Source organism: Quercus lobata, chromosome 7 (genome assembly GCF_001633185.2).
Source record: "Quercus lobata isolate SW786 chromosome 7, ValleyOak3.0 Primary Assembly, whole genome shotgun sequence".
Taxonomy (NCBI): Eukaryota; Viridiplantae; Streptophyta; class Magnoliopsida; order Fagales; family Fagaceae; genus Quercus; species Quercus lobata.
In genome coordinates, this window is record NC_044910.1 from 36678969 (window position 1) to 36703814 (window position 24846).

Here is a 24846-nt window from a genome sequence, read left to right on the forward strand (position 1 = left end):
TCATAATTAAAGAGAGAAAACTCAAACCAAGTAAAAAATACTGGTCATATAAACATGAACTTTATGAACATAGAAAGAGTGAAAGACCAACATTAAAAAAATTTTGTTCGGTTAATATATAAGTGTCCTTAAAGTATTTGTTAATAAATCATCTTAGTAAAATTTTAATACAATTTTTATGAAAAATATCAAAAAAATTAATTACTTTTGTAATTTTTCTATAAAAAGTTTTTAAAAATATTTTCTAATTCAATATATATATATATATATATATATATATATTGGTACTCTCATTTGTACAAGATACAACAAACTCTTTTAAACTAAACTAAGCTGAACCAAATTTGAGCCACTCACTTTCCACTCAGTGTCATTGAGCAATCATTATCTACTTTCTCCTAGCCCCACTCTTCAATCATTTTACCAATCAACAACATTCAAGTTCTGTAAATACCAATTGGTACAAACCAAATTTAGCCATTCACTTTTCACACGCCAATGTGTGCTTGGATGAACACTTTGTTGATTCACTTATTTATTGAAAGATGATCAAAGTGTTGCAACTTTATCGAAAGGTGATTAAGGTGTAATTCGAAGTCGAAAAGTGAAGTTTTAAAAAATTGTATATAAATTAATAAAATTTGAAAGTAAAAGTCATTGAGAAAGACATAAGAAAAGAAAAAGAAAAATCAGATTTCATTGTATTTTATTTGGTCTAGTGAATGATCGTATAACTCGGAATTCCCACTAAAATTCTGAATGCATGTTGGATCCATCAACATACACGTGCAGCAAACATGGACCTCAACTTTCGATTTTAAGTGTCTTATTCATATCACTTTTACAATGAATAAAATTCCTAGCTACAATCACTTAAAAAAATGAACCTAGTTATGATTAGCACAACATTCATGACCCACCCTCTCTTTTCTCTCTTAAATTTGTAATTTCCCTTCCACTTTCTTTGTTCAAAAGCAAAGGTGCAACTTGCTTATATTTTATTAATATGGACATCAGACAATATTAATGGGGGCTTTTAGTAATTAACATATAGGTCCACCACTCAAGACCATGCTTTATGACTCAATTTAGGCAAAAAGAATATAAGCACCAGTTATCTTATTTCAAAGGCTGAATAAGGTATAGAATCAGAAAGGATATACCCATTAAAAAAAAAAATTCAGAGCATGTGACTAAGCACAAAATCTGACATGGATTATAAATATAAATGTAACATCCTTCTTCTTTATTTTCTTTTTCTTTCTCTTTCTTTTTTCCATGCACGCATTCTTTGTTTGAATATGAGTTGATTGAATTTAAAATTTTCTATTCGATTTAAATTTTTTTTAAACATATGAATTAGCAAAGGCATATTAATTATGTATTGATTATATATGATTTTAAATACATATCCATCGCACGACAAACTTCACAATTTGTTGTTGTGAACACTTACAACTGGTTATATGAATCAATCACTTTTCGTTGATCACTCATTATGTGTGATAATGAATGTGTCTGTAAGCGAACTGATTAATTAAGGTCGAAGTCTCTGTATGAGTCAGGCTCAACCTATGTCAGTGAACCAACTTGGAGGTCAGCTAAAAACAATTCAGTCAAAATTCTGTATGTGCACAATGAGAGAGAGAACATGGGAAACACGAGTGCAAATTACTTTATTCCTCTTAATTAACAGAGACTTTGACAAAGTAATGCAGAGGCAGCAATCCCACTGCTAAAGCCAGAATAGAAAGCTGAACATTCTACTGCATGCGCCATTTTGCTGTTACATATGGATTGGCAAAGAAATATATATTAACCAGAAGAGAGATGAAGATGGGAAACACATTGCAATTACAGCCATGGAAAATGGTCGTTCTTTGTGTCAACCAATAGAATATACTTTCATCACATTAAGCAGTAGCTGCAATCCCATAGCTCAAGCCACATTAGAAAGCTGAACATTCTTCTTCTCTTATAAAAATAATGTGCCAGTTACCGATAAAATATATGGGACTAACTAACATAACCAAGAGAATATGTCAGATTCATGAATAACTGAATGAAGTTGTCAGAGGAACTAACAAATAAAATCATAGTCAGATTCATGAATAGCTGACTGGATTTGTCAGAAGAACTAACAAAATCATGGTATCAATTAGAACTTGTCAAACATTATAATATTTGGTTCTTGTTTTTTTTTTAGAATTATAATTCAAATCCTAGATGAAAGAAAGTCTAGTACATCCGTACTCGAGGCATCATTCAAGGGTTCAGAGTAGTATATTCCATTACTTTCACTATATTCCAATTGTCTTTTTCCATTTCTGTACGAAACTGCATGTGTGGTCTCCATTGAAGAACCATGAGTCCTAGAAAATGCAGGTCATGTGGACTCTGGTCACTGTGAAACCAATTAACACCATGTAAACTCTCTACGACCTTTAAAATTGTTTGGCTGCATGTGATATGAAACCAAAAGAGGTTAGTGGACTGCCAGTCTGCCATACGTCCTCTGCATGATTTGTTTTTCCCATACTTTTCTATTTTATTTTCGTTTGGAGGTAATGTTGACGATAAGTTTTAGTTCAAAGTATGATTTTCCTACCCCTACCACGTACCAAGCAACACAATCTGTCGTGGATTCAAATCAATAGAACCCTTTCACCTAGGATTCCAAACCTAACATACATTTTTATAGCAGTTTCTATATACGGAGTAAACTAATATGACAAAACAAAAAGTCCATGGACACACACTTTGTTACACACTTTTTCACAATTTATACATATGTGAAGTAGTGATTGAATTATTCTTCACCACGTATCAATGATGGTCTCATGTGTAAGCGATGTAATCCAATCACAAATTGATAAAGGGTAAAACTTAGGTACAGTACCTTATGTACAGTACCTTAGGTACCCATTTTAAATTGCAGACACCTGTCCAATTAAATGACTCAATTAACGGAAGTTTAACGCTGTCTTTCTTTTTCTTTTCTTTTTTTCTTTTTACTTTTTTTCACTCTCTCTTTCAATGAGAAAATCTGTAGCTTCTCAAACTTGAAACTTCTCACGCACAATCTCAAAAGCCAGAACTCAAAAGTACCCAATGACCATTATGCTTCTCAAACCCAAACTCTCTGAGTTCTAATCAAAACCAAGCAAATAATGGCGAAGGGACTGGCTTGTGTGCATCACATCGACAACAAAACTCAGATTTTTCCTGCACAATCTCAGAAGAATCCAATGGTTTCTTTAAATTGACAATCCTTCAACAGTATTTGACTTCTCACACTTAAACTCTCAAATTTCTCAACGAAATCAAACAAAGAAGGACAAAGGGCAATATTGTCCATTAATCCCATTATTTTCATTATGATGCAAAGCCAGATCTGGTTGTATTCTTGGTTCATGTGGTGAATGAATGTTGGTTTATGAGGTTGACTTGTTCGTCTTCCTTATTTCCTGTATTTACACTTGAACTCATTCTTTGCACCAGATTTTCCCTCTAAAGAATGCTAGGACGTTTCAATGATATTCTTTTTGAAACTTCACTTAAGCCAAATTTCTCCTTCTTTGAGTGCGAAAAGTCGAAGAGGATCGATGGTTTTCTTTTCTCCTGGGTTTTCTAATAATGGGTTCAACACATCTGTGAGAAATTTGACTGTGGGAGATCTGAAAGAGACGGTGAAAAAAAAAAAGATGTGTTAAGTTTTAACTTCCGTTAACTGAGTCATTTAATTGGACAGGTGTCTGCAATTTAAAAGGGGTACCTAACATACTGTACATAAGGTACTGTATCTAAGTTTTACCCATTGATAAATGTATAAGTTGTGATAAAGTGTATGCTACTAAAAGAGATGAAGTTTAAAACCATGACAACAATCAATCCTTCTAAAGGTTTTTCCAAACCATGCTAATACGAGAAGATTGTCACCTAGCCAATTAAATCATTATCCTTTCTAAAGGTTTTTTCAAACCAGTATTAATAAGAAAAGATTGTCAACTACTAATCTACACAAAAGATATTTTATATTAAAAGATTTAATATGAAAATGATGAGAGCAAGCATACACATTCTAAAAAAAATATTATTTTGACATAAAAAAATTACTTTATTTATTTTAGCACACTACTTTATAGTACACCTTATATCACATATTCTATTTTTTTACCACTTTATTTAAATTTCTTTATTTCTTCTTTTTAATTATTTCCTTTATGTTGTTCCCAAAGTCATTGAAGAAATAGAAGAGAGAGAAAGTTTGAATAATTATTAATTAATTCCCAACAGTCATGAAGTGAGAGTTTGAATATATAAAAAAAATAATAATAATAATAACCAAATATTTATATTTTATACCACATCTCTTTGTACACTACTATTATTAGAATGTTACTGTGGCTCATGCCAAATTTATTTGGCATTTGACACATTTGATGGGATGATTTTTTCTATTTGGTGTGCTAAATACTATAAAATATGATGCTAGCGCTATTATATGTGTTAATCAATGCAGTCAACCAGTTTTTGAAAGTACCGTAACAACATCGTCAATTTCCCAAAAATAATTAAAGTTGAAAGTTTTTATGAACACCCCTAAAAATAATTGGTGTAAGATGCCATGGTTGGCCAGTCATAAGAACCACCTCCCTCTTCTTAAAATGGTCCTACACGTTTAATTATGTCATGTTATGTAGTTCAAAAATTCAATGCTCCTCTAACAATCTTCAAAAAGAATACCATGAACTGGTGATCAAGGCACTGCCGAGTGCGGATAGCCAAGGGCAATGAGCTCAAGACAGATTTGCTAAGCAATTTGGAGCATTAGCTAGACAACTGCAAGTTCTTCGGAAATCTATCATATAATGCAGTGGAGATTTTGGTTTGGAAATTCAGGTCCCCTTAGGAAAATGTAATTTGGATACAATAAGGTAACAGCTGCTCAAATCTCAAAATAACTACATATATAACACTATAAGATATATGAAAGAAAACAAAAAAAAAAAAAAAAATCAAGTCTTTAATAGATTGGACACAAAAATATATTAATATGATAAATTTAATCATTTAACCACATAATTCTAGTACTTCCCCTTACATGTGAGTTTGAACTCCTTTTTAATAGGTGAAGTCCAACATGTAAGATTTTAAATGGGATATAAAGTGGAGAGAACAATGATCAAACTTAGGACAACAACAATGAATAATAAATAGGATTTTTTAAATTATCAATTGTCCCAAAAGTTTAAACAATTAAAAAATGGTAAATTTAATTATTTAATCACATCATTCTAACACAACCACAACAACAATATATCAATGTGAAGATCACTCGAGAGGCTTATGTCAGGGAATACACTTAATTAGAACAACAATATTAGTAGTAAACAATTTCAGCGTCAACACAAAACAGGTTTAAATGGCTCATCCTACCAAAAATGACAAGTAATTCAGAAACACATTATCTATCGAAATTTTGAGCATGCAATCAGGCAGGCCAATTTGTGCCTGCCACCTGTAAAACAAGTGCACAATTAAAAGAATAATTATTTTTTCACATTTCCTGTGTCCACATTTTTCAAGAATATCCACATTTAACAAATGATAGGTAGGAGAGTGTATGCCGAGAGAGTGAGACAATCAAAGCCCAATGTATAAAGGATATAATCTGTCATGGACAAAGCCCTTTGACCGAATGTAGTCAATTCAATTTATTTGCACAAAACCGGCTAATGGCAATTAAATCTCCCAAGAGGCAAGACCAAAAACATGAAAACCAATTAGGGATTAAACGAGCCTTTTCAGGCTTGAGCTAAAATCTTCATTATTGCAACTTCCCTAACAGAGCATAGTTCTTTTTCATTACAAACTGTTTATACACTATTTCCATTAGTCTTCTATATTGACATGAGAAAACTGCAAAACTTGGATTTATCTAACTATATGTGCTACAGAAGTGGTTACATCATCAAGGAAAACTTAGACTAATTAAACAAAGCAGGCTCCTAGATATGAAATGTAAGGATTATACACAAGGAATCGCTCTTACAGATGGGTTGATCTGCTTACCAACCATAGATGGGATTTTCTACCTGTGGAGGCAAAAGGTTAAGGTCTTTGCAATGCTGCTTGTCATAGTCACGTGTGCCAGGGATCGCCCCAGTACAAATTCTAAGAAATTCATTCCCGGTGAGACAGTAATGGGCAAATGCCAACCCTCCATCAAATATCTGACTCAAACTAGGTAATGAAACTGATTTCTTAACGATCTTTCTATTATTTCTGCTGAATTTTGCACCATCTTCAGTGTAATTCAAGACTTTGTTAAGCTCAGAATACTCAATAAATCTCTGGGTGGCAGCTTCCCATGAAAGGTTATATCTTTCCTCAGGAGTAAGAGGTTGAGGTTCACTTTCTAGTGCTTCTTTCACTCTGGCAATGAAGTCCTCAGATGTTGTGTAAGTCAAACAGTTGGGAAATGACCTAAAGAATTCATTTGATGGGTGTTCCGCACATACTACAAATTTTCCCATTGCAAGTGCCTCAGCAGTAGCTGTGCAGAGCACATCGCTAATACTAGGATTTATGAAGACTTTGTACCTTCAACAACAAAGAAATGTCCAAAGGAGGCCAACAGTTAGCATGGGAAGGTGGGTGTGCAAAAAAAAAATTCAATCAAATTCACTGATTAGGTGTTTATATACCCGATAAAAAACATTTTAGTAGTTTTGAGGTCTTGCCAACCTCCATTGTAATTTTAAGTTTAAATCCAGAAGGAAAGGAAAAGAAAAGGGGAGAGAAAAGTAGGGCGGGGGGCACACACAAACAATGCAGTGTCAACAAAATGAGTTCTGAAAAATCCTTACCCATGAAGAGAGTCATCTGCATGGTCTCTTCCTCTTAGGAAATTGAGATTCAGATCCAACCTTTTAGCTGTACTCTGAACTTCATGGGCATCCTCTCCATTCCCATACACGTCCAACTTGAAGCCATCAAGATCATTCTTGTGCTTTGCTAAGAGATCTATCAACTCTCTATATCCCTTTGCCCAGACCATCTTGCCTAAGAAATATGCTCCTTTTGAAAAGGCTTGCTGCCCAAGTTCCCTTTCTGCAGCAACCTTTTCTCCAATTTTCAAAAATTTAGGATTCACACCATGAACATTGCAAATCACAGACTTTGGTAAATTCTGAGTAGCAGCAGAAAGACGAAGAACCTGTATAAGGATTACAGAAAATTTAGTTTTTTGCCATGCAATAAACACCCTATGATACAGAAAGAAAAATATATCAGAAATTATTTAGAACTCTTTCTGTTCTTAACCAGTTATTCACAAACCAAGCTACAACATAGTATAAACAAAATACAAAAGTAACAGATAATTAGAATATGCAATAAAATAGACTAATACCTTGTGGCAATATGCTCTTGTAACCCAATTGTTTATGTGCTTTACGAGGAATGCTTGGATGGCCCCATTCTTCTCCCTCTTAATATATTCCAAGTAATTTGTGTGGACAACGCCCACAACATGGTTAAATTTATCAGTCCAACGCTTACCGTGATGGTACCAATTCAGGTGCTCTGGCTCTTCTAGGATAGCAATGTCAGCATCCTTGGACGGGATAAACTGAGAAGTATCTCCGGCAGGTATTATGCTTCTCCTTTCTTTTGAAAACTGAAAAATAACCAGAACAAAGATGTCAGATGTTAATTTAAACATTATATGATACAACAAGAAAGTGAATAAGCTGATATATTCAGAAGCTACCTTGCCAGGATAAAAAGAAATCTTAAAATCAGCCTTAAAGCCAATCCTTTCCTCGAGCCAGTTACGTATATAAGTTTCCTGCTCTTCTGGTGAGCTAAAGGTGAGACTGTTTGGATAAACTATTTCTTGATCTGATCTACAAAGCCATGGAACCAGTAGGGTAACATTTTGTTTTGCAGACTGCGCTAGATATGCAGCTCGAAACAGTGGATTTACAGCTGTTCCTGTCATCCAAGGAAGACTAGCAGTTGTGACAATGGCAACATGCCTTTTCCCATTGGATGGGTCATGCTTTGCATGGTCAGTCCAAAATCCACCCTCATAACAATGACCTGTACTTTGGAGGACACTGGCTATCCTCAAATCCAATTCATCATTAATGTTATCATTCCCTATAACAGAGGATTCCCCAGCAGATGAAGAGTGCCGTAAAAGTTGGTTCTTGCGTTTGCTACACAAGCTTTCCACTATCTTATCGCATATATCTGCAACCATTTAGAATAACATTAATAATATAAGAGAAGCTATAACGATTCAATACATTTTCAATTGTTAATAGAAGCTACAATGCATAGAGGATGTAAAATATTTGCTTGGTGGAGATGACAAAATAGGTAAGGGACATTTCGTGAGAGGAAAAAATAGAAACATGTGGAATTTAATTTTTTCCAATCATGCAAACTAAAATCACGTGCTGATCTCCGCAATATTTTTTGAATAATTGAAATAATGGGCAGTGTTTGTTTCTAATAAACCCATCACTTGTCAATTAATTCATTTTTATATCCAGGTAAAAAGTCTAAAAGGCAGAGTACAGAAAATGGAACTTTCCCCAAGGATGATAGTACCCTAAGAGGTCAGCATCAGCTATCATCAATGAGAAAGGATGCCATCTGTTTGATTGAGATTTTTTCTTGCTATTTAATCGACTTTTTACATCAAATGTTGTATGCTTGAACAGGGCAAAACTTAGATACAGTTCCTTAGGTACCCCTTTTATAATTCAGCCACCTGTATAATACTTGACAGAGCAAACGTCCGACTCTTCCTCTGTTTTTTTTTTTTTCCTCCTCTTTCTCTTTGATGCTTTACTTAAAAGTTAAAAACTAAAAACCATGGAAAACCAGCAAGAAAACCCAGAACCACAACCTCCCTAGCATCTCACACTCTCTCAAACTTCTAAATTTTTGAAGAAATCAAGATTTCAGATGGATGGAGGGGTTGGCTTGTGCATATCGTGTCTTCAGTCAAACAGTTTGTTAAACGCCTGATCTCCGCTTCTCTCCATCCCTCTCTTTTCTGATTTTTTTCTTTTTGTAATTCTCTTTCCAGATCTAACATACTCTCAGACTCTTACCCGGTGATGCCTTTTGATTCTACTGGTAATGATGGGAAAGGTGTTTTGTTTAACCTGATATGGGGATTCCATGGTGGCTTTTGATCTCAAAGATGAGAACTTTAGACGTGATTTCATATTGGAGTTGTGGATTCTAAAAAATTACCACAATCATGTGTGGGTTAAGGAGAATTTCTTCCAAGAGAAAAATAATGAGAAAAAGAAGAAAGAAAGAGACCGTTTTCATGCTTCCAAGAAAAAAAAAAGGAAAAAATAGAAGCAAAACTAAGGGTATTTAACGCCGTTTGCTCTGTTAAGTATTAGACAGGTGGCTGAATTATAAAAGGGGTACCTAAAGAACTGTATCTAAAGTACTGTATCTAAATTTCGCCCGCTTGAATAATAAGATGAACAAAAGAAGATCAACAGAGCAGGGGGCCTCCTTTTTTTTTCATTTAGTTCAGAGTTTTAAATTTCTCTTCTTCAGTTTTTGATGTTAATTAGTCACAAAAATATCCAACCATATCAGGATTGTTTCCTCAGATCTCGCACCAACCTTGCCCAGAAATAGATACACTCTCAATGGCCTGCAAAATCTTTCATCCTCCTAAACATGTTATTGCCAATGAATAAGATTGGGTCAGACCACCTTAAGGAGTTCCAAAAAGAGTTTCCAAACAACCCTAAGTCCTAAGATCTGAACCAAAAAGCTGATTGCAGCTGCCTATTAATTGACCTGACTATCCCTCTCTCTAAATGAAATTGAGTAAATGTCGAAAAAGACATCCACCAATTCACAATATCGTTCACAAATGTACAATTGCAATGCATCCATTAGATAAGAAATGAGGATGGTCCCAAATATCCATTCCCATTCAAGAGAACTAACATTTGACAGGGGTGATAAAAAAAATCATTTATTCCATGCCAACTAGATTTTGTTAAATCTAAATGATATCTGAGAAATAATATCTAGCAAAAAATAGAGCACTTTTCAATTCTACTGATTGGCTAGAAAACATTAATGTCTAAATATGCATATATATTAAACCCTGAACATCAGGTGAAATTGGGGAAAAAAAAGCCTATGCATCTATGCATTTCAAGGTACCAGATTAACAGAATTAAAAGATTTGTTTACCTTTTTTAACACCAAGTTGATCCAAAAATGGACTAGATTGCCTTACAAAATATGCCAAAAGTTCTGGCACATCAAGTGGTGGAACCTCCTGTAACAGAAATAAAAAAGAAAAGATCTCAGCATGGTAAATTACTCCATTTACCAAAATTTCAAGTTTCGTTCCATAGTTTATGCAAATGTTGTCCCTCTATTAGGCCAAAAAGCAAATATCAAAGACTAAATTTTTGTTTTTTTTTTTTTTTGATAGGTAGTAGAAATTTTATTGATAAAAAAGGTATGTGTTCTCGTGATGAACACTCTAAACTTGAAAAAAATCCATAAAACAAAAGGAGTAAACCTAATAGAGAGAAGAAAAGCACGAATAAAAATACATTGCGTATAACCCAAAACTCGAGACCACTAAAACAGAGTACCAAAGAAGAGATTTTAAGAGATCTAAAGATCTCTCTTTATCTTCAAAGGTACAGGTATTGCATTCCTGCCAAACTAACCACATTAGACACCCTGGAACCATAGTCCAAATCTTTGACCGGTGCTTTAATGGGGTGTAAACACGCCCAGGCTTGCAGCTGGAACCTAAGCAGTCTCATGACCACAAAACAAATTCCCTAACCCCAACACAAACAGAAAAGTGTAGAGTGTAGCTTACCATTGTTAAAATTTTAGAAATGCCCTTGAGCACAGTGTTGTTTAGTTTTTCAGATTTGAATATTGTATTGCTCAACAACATTATTTTTGTCTTCAAACACATGAACGTATGGACATGCAAGGTATGATGCAGCTGACACATTGATGATAAGATGCATTCAAATACTTGCAAGTCTGCAAGACTATAACTGAAAGTAACTGCATAAAACAAAATGGAATCCTTATAAACATTGACTCGCTTTCTGAAACAACCACCTCTAAAAACTTGGATGTAATATTTTTATCCAAAAAAACAGGTTTCAAAATCCAATGCATACAAAAGATTCTTCTAGCAAGGTTACATAAAGAAATGAAAAATAGGAGGATCCTTATCATAGCCACCAAATACACTAAAATGGCATTCCACAGTACTTGAGTCCTTAGGCTCCATTTTTGCAGCACCTCAAACAATTATGTACCCTCCATTGTCACTACTAAAGTATAGTTCAGATAAGATGCATGAAATGTGACAGCTATGGTATGGAAAAAAGCATACCAACTCAATGATGCTTTAAATATAAGAATGATCACTATGTTTGGCAGCAGGGAATTGAAAAGCACCATTGGAATTGGATAAAAGTGAGGGCTTCACTACATGAATTTCATGATTTTCTACATAGGAGGCCTCCTATTTAATCCAATTAGAATTCCAAACCTCAAACTGCATACCACTAAAGACAGCAGTAAAATATTTGAGGAAGACTCAAGAAGAAGATAGAATGCTTGATTCATATAAAATTTGTGAAAAGCATGTTGCTTATTAACACATGAAGCCAAAAGCTTCAAAAGAAATCATCCACATGGACCTACCTTTGATTCCTGAGACTCCTTGCACATTGCTTTCTGCAAAAAAAAAATTATATATATAAATATCAGATGTTGTGATGTATGGATATATTATATATAGGTTTAAGTCTATATGCACACATTAACAACTTTAGACAGAAAGCGTACAACAACCACAGAATATATACAAGCCCCTAGAAATAATTATTCAAAAAACTATAGGTAACTTTGTACAAGTTAAAGAGACATGTCTAACAACTCATTCACAAGAGAAAATCCACTTATTAAGTAGTCAAAGTATAACAATAACATTTGTATAGTTCCGAAATCCTCGAAAAAGCTTTAATTAAATAATTAAAACAACCTCTCATGGTATCATAGATAAGACGTATAACATTCACCACTTGCCACATAATTTAAAAATAAAATAAAATAGAATAAAAAGTTAAAAACCTCCTTTGCTAGGTGGAAGCATTAGCTCCATGGTTGAACACTTGGTTGAGGGATCTACATCTTATGATGAGTGCATATGTCACAGGATACAACAACTACTTCTTTATAAAGCTTCAAGTGATTTAATGCAACTTAATACACATTTCTGTTTCTATAAATGTTCTGCAGCTCCCATAACATATATTACACACATGTAACAAGTGTGGAAGCTCATAGCAAGAACCCTGAAACTGCACCTAGAGAGGACATGGGAACTAACTAATATGACCATCAATATACTTTTTCTCCATTTTTTGTTCTAACATGACTTAAAAAAAGGTCGTACCCAAAGCTTCCACTTTTGCTGGGTCTAACATGACTTTATACAACTAAAATAGTTAAACACACCACCATCAACTACAAATTAGTTAACAATCACATGACTATTGAGAATAAAAGAGCAATACACCCTTTTAATCGGTAACCTCTCTCGAGCTCCAAATTTCAAAAGCTAACTTTCACCAATAAGACACAACCATCTGAACCCGAATTTGAAGTTCTAAGCGACTTTGAAGTTCTCAGGTGAATAATTGGAAACCCATGCATACCCAAAAGCTTTCAAAACTCTTTGTAGTAGTAACAATTTGAATATGGTCAAAAGAAAAAAATCTCTATTTGACAAGACGTCTTCCTATACCTATACATTTCATTGGACCCAGAATGATATATTGAAAAATTTTCAAGTATACTAAAGTGAATATGCTACACTTCATTAGCTCTATAAAAATCACAAGCTCAACTTTCCATAGCTTTGCTTCACTTGTTGTTTCAATTTTTCCACTGAATCACTAATTCAGCACCGACTTATTAACAATAAAATAAAGACAACTAATATTTTATAGAAATTCATGCTCAAAACAAAGAAAGATAGAACATACCAAGCTTGACTTCAATTTCTCCACAAACTCACTGTTCTTCAACCCACCGAAAATCTCGGCCGAAGAGCTTCGCTTCTCGAACTCTCTGAGTCTCGTCTTCAACACACGAATTGGCTCCCAATCCCTAGACTGTGCTGCTTCGTCTCCTTCAACCTCACTCTTCCACACCCCCCAAAACTCTCTGAAACTCACCACGTTCCTCTTCCTAACCCTATTGAAATCAACAACTCCATCCCCATCCTCCACCTCCGCCACAATCGCGTTCCTTATCGCCGACAAATCGATCCGAAGCCGCGACCTCGGAGTCCACTTCTCCAGAACCTTCTTGCTGAAATCCGGCGACGAGTACGCCCGCCGGAACTCCGAGAGCTTCGGCTGGAGCCTCTTCACGAAATCGATCTCCGCCGGAGGCGATCGAATCGCCGACACAGAAAACGAATTCGAGGCCGAGTTGATAAAATTCTCAAGCTCTCGGTCGAACGACGTCGCTAAGTTCTTGAACGAGTTGGCTCGGTGGCGCATGAGTTGGATATCCGCGTCCGCCGAGTCACGAACCTCTCGCCAACCTTTGGATATGATGGAGAACGCGCTCGAATTCGACGAAGAAGAAGACGACGTCGTTGCTCGATTCTCGCTGTCCATGGCTGACCCTGAAAATGCTAAGGTTTCTCTTCGTTCTTTGAAAATTTCTAGGGCTTGAAAGAATTGAATTCTCTCTCTCTCTCTCTCTCTGAGAAAGAACGAGAAAATGCTGAGAAAGAACTAGCATTGTCTTTGTGTGTGTCGTTTTTCTTTTTCTTTCTGGATTGTACACGTGTGTAGCCACGTGGGATGGGTGTACTTGTCGACGAGATTTGCGGGTGCTGATGTGGAGGTAGAGTCACGTGATAAGGTGAGGTGGCGAAATGTGATTGGGTGAGGATTGTACGGGATTGGGTATATTCTAATAGAAAAGAATATGCTGGACAAGAGTGGCGGGGATCGCATGTGTGGCCTGTACTTTTGCACCTAAATTTTGATAGGACCGAGTGGCTTATGAGCATAGCTTAATAGAGAAGACAACTAAATGAATTAGGACTCTCTCGTCTCACGTTTCATGTGAACGGTGGATCTCATTAAAAATTTAATTATTAGCTCGTTATCATATAAGATCAATTGATGGACCATTGTTTAACTTTATGGTCAGTTTAGATACTTATTATTTGTTAAAAATTGAAAATTTATTATTAAAAATACTGTAGTAAAATATTAATTAAAAGGCAAAATATTGTCCACTTACTACAGTTCACACGTTTTTGTGTTTTGACTGGTCTATGAATAGTGTCATAGGAATAATCAAAAAACGCAGACGCAGCAATAACACAAACACGTTGCTAAACAAACACACACTTAATAATTTTTTTTTTTTTTTAATTTAGATGATAGTCAGACTATCAACATTTATTAAATCACATTTTACATGAAAATTAAATTATTTGACTTGACACAAATAAAATCGATTTGTAATTAAATTTCTATTCTTAGTTCCACGAATATCCATGACACAAATTTTTTACCTACCCGTCATAACTTTTTTCCATATAAATCTAATCCTTTATTATAGGGTTGAAATTCTAAAGTTGTAAAACATACGTGACCAACCTATATATGTGTGGACTTTTCTTCATGTATGCAGTATACTCAAAGAGTTTGTCCCGAATCTCCAAGCATAACTTCACAAAGATACCATTTGATGCATGAATTTGGATTAGCTAGCCATATGGTTAGCTACATTAAGTCAATACTGTTTGGAAAATACTTTAAATTATCATAGATTAATCATTTTCCTAAATATTGGATCACATATTAATTTCATATGCAAAGTGTATTTAGAGGTTGGATCTTGATGGGGGCACAATAGAGATACAAAATCTCCCAACATATATATAGCAGCTTCACATGGATGCAATTGATGAATTTTGATTGAACATCGTTCTTCACATCAAGTTATTACCATTTGTATTAATCTTTGAAAAAAAAAAAATTAAGTTATTACCATTTCTTGGGTTATGAATATATAATTAGATCACATGTTATGTTATATAAAGGCCTTACTCATGCACATACCTTATATAAAATTCTAAATTAATAAAACACGTGATCGATAATGTATAAATTAGGCCATTTGCAGTACTTGAATATTTGGGTTAGGCACTCGCTGTCTAGATCACAAGGTGCAATTTCTTGGGTCATAGGCTCACGTAATTTGCATATGATTAATTATATGCATAAAATAATTTGATTAGCTCTTTTCTTTTTCTTTTTCTTTCTTCTCTAAAAAAAACAAAACCATGCATTGGATAGACCAATTCGGCAAACAGTATAGTGGTTGGCAATTATTACGTGTGAACAACAATACATGCTTCTTTGAGGACTTGAGGAGCATACAAACTCTAACAAATAACAACCACTGCACATAGCATATACCATATATAGTATATCCTTGCTTGCACTGCTTGTTAGAGAGTTTGTATCAGAATGAGAATTGTGCTCAGCCACATAGCATATATGCATCTTTCTAATATAGCTTGCAGTAATATACAAGTAAATCCTAAGTTCTCCAAAAGCAAAACTAGTCTGTATATGACAGTAACAGCAACAACAAAGAACAACCCTAAAAGCAAAAATTGGAAAAGCAACAAACTATATATTTTGTCCCTTTGTATGACCCTCTAGTACTCTCTAGTCTCTCTTCTAAGTTATCGCAATTAATGTTAACAACGGCCAATGAAAGACGTTTAGGAATCAAGCAAGAGAATCACATAAGTCTTGGTTGTCCTATGACTATATATACGACAAATTTAGTCGACAATTTTGAGGCTATCCATTACGTTCTATTCCCATCCAGAAAAATTCATATACTGCTAATTTGATTTGACACGGATGAATGGTTTTGCTAGCTGTTTCTCTCTGACTTGTGGGCTTGCTGCGAATGTGAACCCACCCAACTTTGGATCCTATGTTTTTCACCGCTCGTGTCATGATCCAAGTAATTGCTTTCATTCATGGGAATTCACATGTCCTGATGTCCCCTGTCCATGTGACCGACGGTCCCCAAGCCACATCCAACTTGACAAGATAATCTGGGTTGCTGAAAAGCCCCAACCCAAAGTATAGAAACGTTATCTAATGGGCCTCACCTGTTTATGAAGAATACGTGGAGGAAGTATACCTCTTACAGTTGTACGTTTCCTCCCTTGACAGAGCATTTACTGCAATGTAACTAAATAACTACACCAAAACACAAAAAAGAGAATTGCAGCAGTGAAGTTATACCTTTTTTTTTTTTTTACTTTTTTGCTACAGTATACATCTATTTAATATGCACTATAGCTGAAAGCTAGAAAGAAAAATAATTTTTTATTCTCCCTCTTATTAAAATATTATTTTGTCCTTTTTTTTTTTTTCTTTTCTTCTCACAACTCTCAACTCTCTCTCTCAACTTTCAGACCTCTCACGCCGCCACCCCCCGACCCACACCGCTAACACACGCCACCACAGACCCAGCTCGCCTGCCCAACTCTGACCCATCCCTTCCACCGACCCAGCTCGCCATCCCAAGCCCCAAGTCCCAAGCCGAAAGAGAGATGTACGAATAGAGCGATGAGATCAAAGTGTAATCGGAAACCAAAGCATGGCGAGGATGTTGACAACATGGGCAGCATCGATGCAGGGTTGATTCTCCACTGAACCCACAGTAACATCAACTCCAGCTCGTCGCAGAACGTCAATGGTAATTAGTAACATCACTCGTCCCTACGGTGCCATGATCAACGACGGTGGGAATTTTGGGTTCATGGGTTTTGGATTGCTGGGTTTGTGGGTTTCCGATATATAAATATATATATATATATTTTTTTTTTTTGCTGGTGTTTTTGGTTCTTCTTCGCATGGGTTTTTTGGTGTTTGATTTTTTTTGTGGGTTTGGTTGTGACTGTGGATTGTGGTTGAAATGGCGGTTTGTTGCTAGTGGAGTGGTGGTGGAGGTGGATGTAGTTAGCTGAAAGGTTTTTGTGGGTGGTTGTTCTTGGCGGTGGTTGTGAATTGTGCCATTATCAGTTTGTGGTGTTTTTTTTCTTTTGTGCGATGTATTATTTTATTATAGTAGATATATTATTTTATTGTGATATTTATATTATTTTATTGTATTGAAAGCTAAAATAAATCCACTGCTGCAGCATGTTTTGTAAAGTGGATAGATAAAATAAATAAAGTAGTTTTTTGTGGTGTCAAATAGCTATAAAAATAGCTCCACTGTTGTGGATGCTCTTAGTAGGACTCACAAAAAAATGGTGGTTCCCACCAATTGTGAGGGGAAGGAAATATACACCCAGGTTATATTTTTCCATAGAGTACAGATCTTAAGATCAAAGAGTGGAGACCCAAAAATTGTTTTATTTTTCATAATTGCTAATATAATTTGTCATGCTTGGTGTTCAATAAAAGTAGTGTTAATGGTGCACCCACTTAAAAACCACCTTAACAACTCTGGCATGTTAGAAATATTTTAGTGAATAAACAAGTTTTATACAATTGATAATTAATAACTCAAATAATTTACAAGAATATAAAATAAAAAAGAAGTCTAGAACAATCTCACAATGCTATAGAATCACGCTACAAAAATATTGTCTTTAAAGGTTGATTTGTGCCACTTAGAGCAAAACTCAGTGTGATTGGTACTCTTGGTCAAATAACCTCTCAGGATTTGATTATAGCATAAACCTCCATGATGAACGCACTTCCACTCATGGAGGTTTAAGAACAACTTTCTAATATTGTCTTTCCATAAAATTATAGAAAAATATGTTAGAGAGAAAGCTAATAGAAATTGTGTATTTGGAAATATAGAGTAATAGAAAAAACTTGTACGAAAGGGTGTAGTGATGACTGATGGGTACTATACAGGCTATTCAAGACCATAGTTGTCAAAACGTGAATCGTATCGTGAATCGATTTTTATTTTTTCGTATCGTGTATTGTATCATATCGTGTATCATAAGATACACAAATACTTAATAAAATTTATAAAAAAAATTATAGATATACATATATAAAGAGTATATAAGTATATTTATTATAAATTTTGAATATATTCAGTTAATGGCTAATTTATTCATCACTCATGTAATAATATTTAACAAGCTAACTAAATAAATAAAACTAGCACGTGTTTATAACATACGCATTCAAATTACTTAAATTCAAAAGTGATAATATATTACAAATGACCCAAAAATTAATTTATTTTCATCATATTGGCTAATCAATCCTATCTAAGTCAATGCTATCATCATGTTTATCATTTTGGAAATTTATTTCTTCATCGTCACTAACATTTACTATCTCTTCTTGTTCTTTTTATTCTAATAATTAAAAAAAAAAATTCTTCTTGGCATTCTAGTTTCTAGGACTTATAACGATAATGAAAAAAATAAAAAATAATTATATTTTCAATTAATATCTTATTCATAGTATAGAAAATAAATTTGTAAATATTAAAGTGAAGTGTAAGTATGTACTGTGTAGTCTAAATTTTGTAGAAAAAAGAGAGGGAAAAAAAACTTAAGAATATGTTATTTTATTAGGTTAAATTAAGTAATCTAATAAGGACAAAGTTTAGTTACAAAATTGGTTGTAACTTAAGGCTACAAACTCACTCAATAAAATAAATACTACAACATATTTTGAAAATCTAACCGTTGGATTGCATGTTCTTTACGCCCTTAATACACATGTTAAATTTTGTGTCAATCGGATATCATTTACTATATGATCTATAAACTTATATTTTGTGCATAATTTTAAATTACAAAAACTTGCAATTTAAAAAATTTATTGATGACATAGCTATTGATCTTTAATTTTCTTGAAATTTTGCAAGCATGGAGGATATAAAAAGAAGATGTAATCCAATGGTGGATTTGTCAAAATTCACATCCAATAAAAAGATATTAAGTAAGTTTGTAGCCTAAGGTTACAACTAATTTTGTAGCTAAACTTTGTCCATCTAATAATTTTGTGTTTAAAACAAGTCTAACAACTTGTTAGATTCAAATAAAAGTACAAATTTTAACAAAAAATCTCATTTTAAAGCATTTTTCTATATATCGTACAATACGTACGATTTTACGATATGATATGATTCATGATGATGCACAGGATCGTCAGTAACGGTGAGCGGATGGAATCCTTCGTGGTGCGAGAGAATATGCTCAACGATGGTCACCGGTGTGGTGCCTGCCACAACGTCTCCGATGCCAAAGTTAGAATGATAAAAATAGTAGAAAATCAAGATGTGGATCTGTGTTCTGATCTTTCGTACCTTCCTACTGACTGTGTGGGAGCTTTATACCTGCAACCTTGGGGGCTAGCCGTTGGGATGGTTAATGCTTTCTCAAGTAACGCCCCTGATCCAATAATGAGACTTTTAAGAGGTTCCCAACGGTCTGCTGAGTTGATTTCGTAACCGCTCAGGTCATTGATTGACTGCATTGAGTGACTCCCTGTCTTCGTCAGTGACGATAGCTTTCTTCGTTGTTCCTGATGACTTCGTCAAGGATGCTTCCTCCGTCACTAGCGTTATCTTCGTCTAGGGATGCAGCATCGTCATTCCCATCAATTGCCCCCCAGGTTCTGGGGTCGTCGGTGACGTGTCATGACGATCACAGAAGATGAAAAGCTTCTCTTGTGACTCTTGGGGTTCTGTTCCGCTTTTAATGCTTAGTGGCGGCGCTACAGGCAATCATGGCCACGTGGCGCGTGACGATCCGTGGAATTAATGGTATGACCCTTGGGTTTCCTGCTGGTTTTTCAATCGCTTTTTGGCCTAAGTTTAAAACTTCTCTTCTTTAATTTTTTCTTTCACTTTTCAGAGAGCAAAGACAGAAAATTTTCCAGTGGTACCCTGAGCGTTCTTTTGAGACTTTCTTTCTTCTCCAAATCACCTTGCGCTGTGTTTTCGCCGTTCCGCCATTGGAGGTGCGTGTCTCTTTCCTTTCACTTCCTTCTTTTTTTTCTTTTTTTCATAATTTCTGATTCTATGTTTCCTTTTATTCTTCTTCTGTTGTTGGTTTCTGTTTTTCTTCTTCTTTTTTGGGATTTAGTTTGAGTCGTATTTTTCTGCCCCTTTGATTTCTGCATTTCCATGGTTGATAGTTTGGAGGTTAGGATAGCTTGTCCGTCGGTCTCCTTCCTTTTCGCGCGTCTAGGGGGTCTTTGGGCACTTATCCGTTTATGAAAAATTTTGTGTTTGAGGGCAATTGTCTGAGCGTGGTTTTGGGCAACTTGTTGCCCTTGCTCCGTCAATCGCTGAATTGGTTCGAGGGTTTAGCTAGGAGAGGGTCAATGTCTGAGGTTAGATCTAGTAATCTTGAGACTGGGTTGTCTTCTAGTGACGACCCGGCTGAAGGAGATACAGCCGTCTCTAGCCAACGGGTGGTTAGGGCTTTTTACGCCCTCGAGGAGGTTTGTGGCCTGGACCCTGAAACTGTAAATAGATTCAAGGATAGGTTTCAGTTTCCATCTAGGGTTCGTGTTCGTCTACCCAGGGAAGAAGATAGGGCCTGCCACTTTTTCCCAGGTGAAATATGTTTTTATGAGTCAACTTTCACCTGCGGGCTTAGATTCCCCGTCCACTCGTTCCTGATGGAACTTCTAGATCATTTCGATATTGTCCCCAGGCAGCTCATGCCTAACTCGTGGAGGATCGTGATCAACTGTATGCAAATATGGTTGGCCTCCAACGGGGATATGATCAGGATGGCTGAGCTCACCTACTTGTACCGCTTGAAAGAATCCAAAGAGTGGGGGTATTATGAGTTAGTCCCCTGGGAGAGAAAGACTAGGATTGTCAAGGGCTTGCCCTCGTCCTTCAGGTATTGGAAGTCGCGCTTTTTCTTTGTGTCTGGGGACGACTTCGAGACTCAATCCAGCAGTGATTGGGGTGATATCCCGAGGTTGCTCCGTCGGTGGGGAACCCCGACCTTAGGTGCATCAGTATTTCTCCCCGTCGTTTAATTTTGCTACTTTTGAGCTTCTGGTTTTGCTAACTCCTTTGTTTCTTTGTTTGGCCTAGTTAAGAGACGACCTGGGCTTAAGAGCCGTTACAAGGAGCGCATCGAGACTGCGATCGGGTACGCAGAGACGATTGAGAGCTGGGACGAATTCGTTGACCCCCGGTCTCTTGCATTTTACAACCTCGGTCCCGACCCGTCGCCTTACGTTCTTCGTCAACTTGGTATTGAAGGAAAAAAGAGTAAGTATTATCCTCGTCACTGCTGATTCTTCTTGTGTACTTAGGCATTTTTGATAAGTGTTTTCTTCTTGCAGAGATGACGACAAAGTTTAACAAGGATATGTACGCGAAGATGAGGTCGAAGAAGGACGAGCCCCTGTCCAATCTAGGGAAGAAGGTCGTGCGCGTGACCGGGAAGGGCCCTGCTCCCACTCCCCTTAGTACCATTCCTCCCATAGCTCTGGAGACGACGAGAACTGCCTCTCCAACTACGTTAATAGAGGAGATCGTTACTCCCGGCTCAAAAAGGCAGCGCGTGGCTGGTAAAGGGAAGGAGAAGAAGAAGGCTGATGTTTGTTCGTCAACAATATGGGACAATGAGAGGTTAGCCTTGGACAAGGCTCATGAGGTTGTCACCCCAGAGGACCTAAGGGCTCTCTCAGACATGTCTTTGAACGACGTTGCCTCCCGTCATGTTCATAAGCCCGTCCAGGTACGGAGTTCTTCCACGTTTTCCCTTTTCATATGTGTTTATATATATATATATATATATTATTTTTTTATTGACGACTTATAACCTCTTTCCAGGTGTTGGGAGAGAGCCTCCACATTACGACTGAGTATATCACTCAAGAGGCCAAGGTGGCATCTCTGACGACCCGAATGGAAGCCCTGGAGAAAGAAAATTCCGATCTGAAGAAGAACCTGATTACCTCCATGGACGAGGCGACCACTTTGAAGCAGAAGGTTAAAGCGTTAGATAACGACCTCAGGGTTGAACGCCAGTTGACCCAAGAGAAGGATGAGCAGCTTCTTTCAGCCAAGGAGAAGCTTGCAACTATTGCTGCCAGGTCGGTGGAGGCTTTCCAGACCACTGACGAGTACAATACTGTACTCTTCAGTTGGTATTTTAAAGGTTTCGAGCTGCTCAGGAGGTATCTCATCAAGCATCCTTCTGGGGTCAACATGGAGAGTTTAGATTTGGAGGAGGTAGATAAGGAGATGGCTTTGGACGAGGCTGCTCAGTGCTCTGCCCCAGATGGTGATGCTCCCGAGCCTGCCACTGACGCACCTGCCGCTGTGGACGCTTCCGCTGATACCTGACCCTGTTACTTGGAAAAATTTTTGTTGTATTTGGTGAATGCCCTTCTTGTTTTGGGCCCCCTTTTTTTTTTTTTTAGAACAATCATTTATTTTGAGAACGATGTTAATCACCCAGTGGTTATGGGTTAAAATGAAGCATGCTTACCCCTTTTGGTTGATTTGCACTTGTTCATATCTTTGTATCTTGCGCTATGTTTATTCGTCAACAATCTGTTAACTGTTCTGACGATCTTGAACGTATTTTGAGTGTTGTTTTGGTTTGATGTATGGCTTTTCCCTTCCTCTTTATGTGAATTCGTCAAGAGGACTTTTGCCATTTGTACATAGCTGTGGGGCCCGAGATCTGAGGCCCCAGCCCACTTTGTATTAAGGGCCGAAAGCCCAAGCCGAGGAGCCCTACTGTCAAGGACGCGGAATGGAAACTCCTCGAAGGCCCAAGAATGTGGCCGAGGACGACTTTACGTCCAATATCCCACAGAAACACTGGAAGAAAAGGACAGATTCAGCACAGGAACAGCACAAGGGAGAAGGCTGCCAGCACCCTAATGTGGAGCCCAGCGCCTGACAAACCCATACTCATATCCTGCTATCCAGCTATCCCCAACCACTCTGACGTGAGGATTGACAAGACAAGTAACCACCCAGAACAAGGAGAAACGGACACGTAGGTGAAGAACGGGAAGGAAATACTAGTATAAAAGGGAAGCTTGCTGCATTAACAGAGGGAGGCCCAGAAGGGAGAGAAAAAGGGAGAAGAACGAACTCATAAAAAAGAAGGGTGGCTAGGACGAGACTCTCCTCGGACTAATTCCGAGGAGATAGATCTTCACGCCACACCCGTGTAAGGCTGAGTCATTCAGGCCAAACTCACCTTTGTATGGGCTCCCATGAAAAACCTTGACTAAATCGCTGCCCGACAACCAAGGTCCAGCCTTTCTAAGCCCACTCTCTACAAATCGTATTGTTTGGACCCCTTTATATACGAGCCCATCCTTGGGTCGTTAGAAATTGTGTCCCTACAATTGGCGCCGTCTGTGGGAAAGGCTTGCGCGTTGGCGCAGGTGGCGATGGAGTCGACTCTCCAGCAAGCAGAGGTTCGTGAGGTTTCCTACGTCTTCTGTAACACACAGCTGTTGCTCCGACATAAACTTCTGCTAGGGGCTATGCCTTGCAATGCCAACGGCGCGGGCAGCTCTAGGGGCTTTTGGCCACAAACCAGCTCTCCCTGCCCTGGTCTAGGGGCTTACATTCGAAGCATAAAAAAAAAATAATAAAAAAAAGAAAAAAAAAGAAAAAAAAAAGGAAATCTTACAAGTTTTGGACAGAACCAAGGCCTTGCATGGTCCTCGGACTCAAGCCTATGGGGAAACCAAGTACAGAAAGGAAAAATCACAAGTTTTGGACAGAACCAAGGCCTTGCATGGTCCTCGGACTCAAGCCTATGGGGAAACCAAGTACAGAAAAGAAATCTCACAAGTTTTGGACAGAACCAAGGCCTTGCATGGTCCTCGGACTCAAGCCTATGGGGAAACCAAGTACAGAAAGGAAATCTTACAGAACCAAGGCCTTTGGTGGACAAGCCTAAAACCAAGTACAGGGACAGAACTTTGCATGGTCCTCGACTCAAGCCTATGGGGAAACCAAGTACAGAAAAGAAATCCAAGTTTTGGACAGAACCAAGGCCTTGCATGGTCCTCGGACTCAAGCCTATGGGGAAACCAAGTACAGAAAGGAAATCTTACAAGTTTTGGACAGAACCAAGGCCTTGCATGGTCCTCGGACTCAAGCCTATGGGGAAACCAAGTACAGAAAGGAAATCTTACAAGTTTTGGACAGAACCAAGGCCTTGCATGGTCCTCGGACTCAAGCCTATGGGGAAACCAAGTACAAAAAAGAAAAATCACAAGTTTTGGACAGAACCAAGGCCTTGCATGGTCCTCGGACTCAAGCCTATGGGGAAACCAAGTACAGAAAGGAAATCTTACAAGTTTTGGACAGAACCAAGGCCTTGCATGGTCCTCGGACTCAAGCCTATGGGGAAACCAAGTACAGAAAGGAAATCACAAGTTTTGGACAGAACCAAGGCCTTGCATGGTCCTCGGACTCAAGCCAAGTTTTGGACAGAACCAAGGCCTTGCATGGGGACTCAAGCCAAGTACAAAAAGGTTTTGGACAGAACCAAGGCCTTGCATGGTCCTCGGACTCAAGCCTATGGGGAAACCAAGTACAAAAAGAAATCACAAGTTTTGGACAGAACCAAGGCCTTGCATGGTCCTCGGACTCAAGCCTATGGGGAAACCAAGTACAGAAAAGAAATCTCACAAGTTTTGGACAGAACCAAGGCCTTGCATGGTCCTCGGACTCAAGCCT

General features: G+C 37.1%; 1 protein-coding gene across 1 annotated transcript; it reads right to left on the reverse strand.

Moving 5' to 3' along the window:
* Positions 1 to 5692: 5692 nt before the first annotated feature.
* LOC115952815 (digalactosyldiacylglycerol synthase 1, chloroplastic) lies at positions 5693 to 13876 on the reverse strand. Its single transcript, XM_031070101.1, has 7 exons — positions 13098 to 13876; positions 11752 to 11784; positions 10255 to 10342; positions 7778 to 8262; positions 7418 to 7684; positions 6873 to 7222; positions 5693 to 6606 (listed from the first exon to the last, which is right to left on the reverse strand). Exons 1-7 carry the CDS (start codon positions 13737 to 13739, stop codon positions 6072 to 6074), a joined length of 2400 nt encoding a protein of 799 aa, XP_030925961.1. The 5' UTR covers positions 13740 to 13876; the 3' UTR covers positions 5693 to 6071.
* Between the last annotated feature and the right edge of the window lie 10970 nt (positions 13877 to 24846).

Excerpts from the sequence above, each read along its gene's own strand:
- LOC115952815 (XM_031070101.1), bottom strand. The coding sequence starts at position 13,739 with ATGGACAGCGAGAATCGAGCAACGACGTCGTCTTCTTCTTCGTCGAAT. Across the intron at positions 7,685-7,777 it reads TTTCTTTTTATCCTGGCAAG|TTTTCAAAAGAAAGGAGAAG; the intron begins GTAGCTTCTGAA and ends GTTATTTTTCAG. Across the intron at positions 7,223-7,417 it reads CAAGAGCATATTGCCACAAG|GTTCTTCGTCTTTCTGCTGC; the intron begins GTATTAGTCTAT and ends ATCCTTATACAG.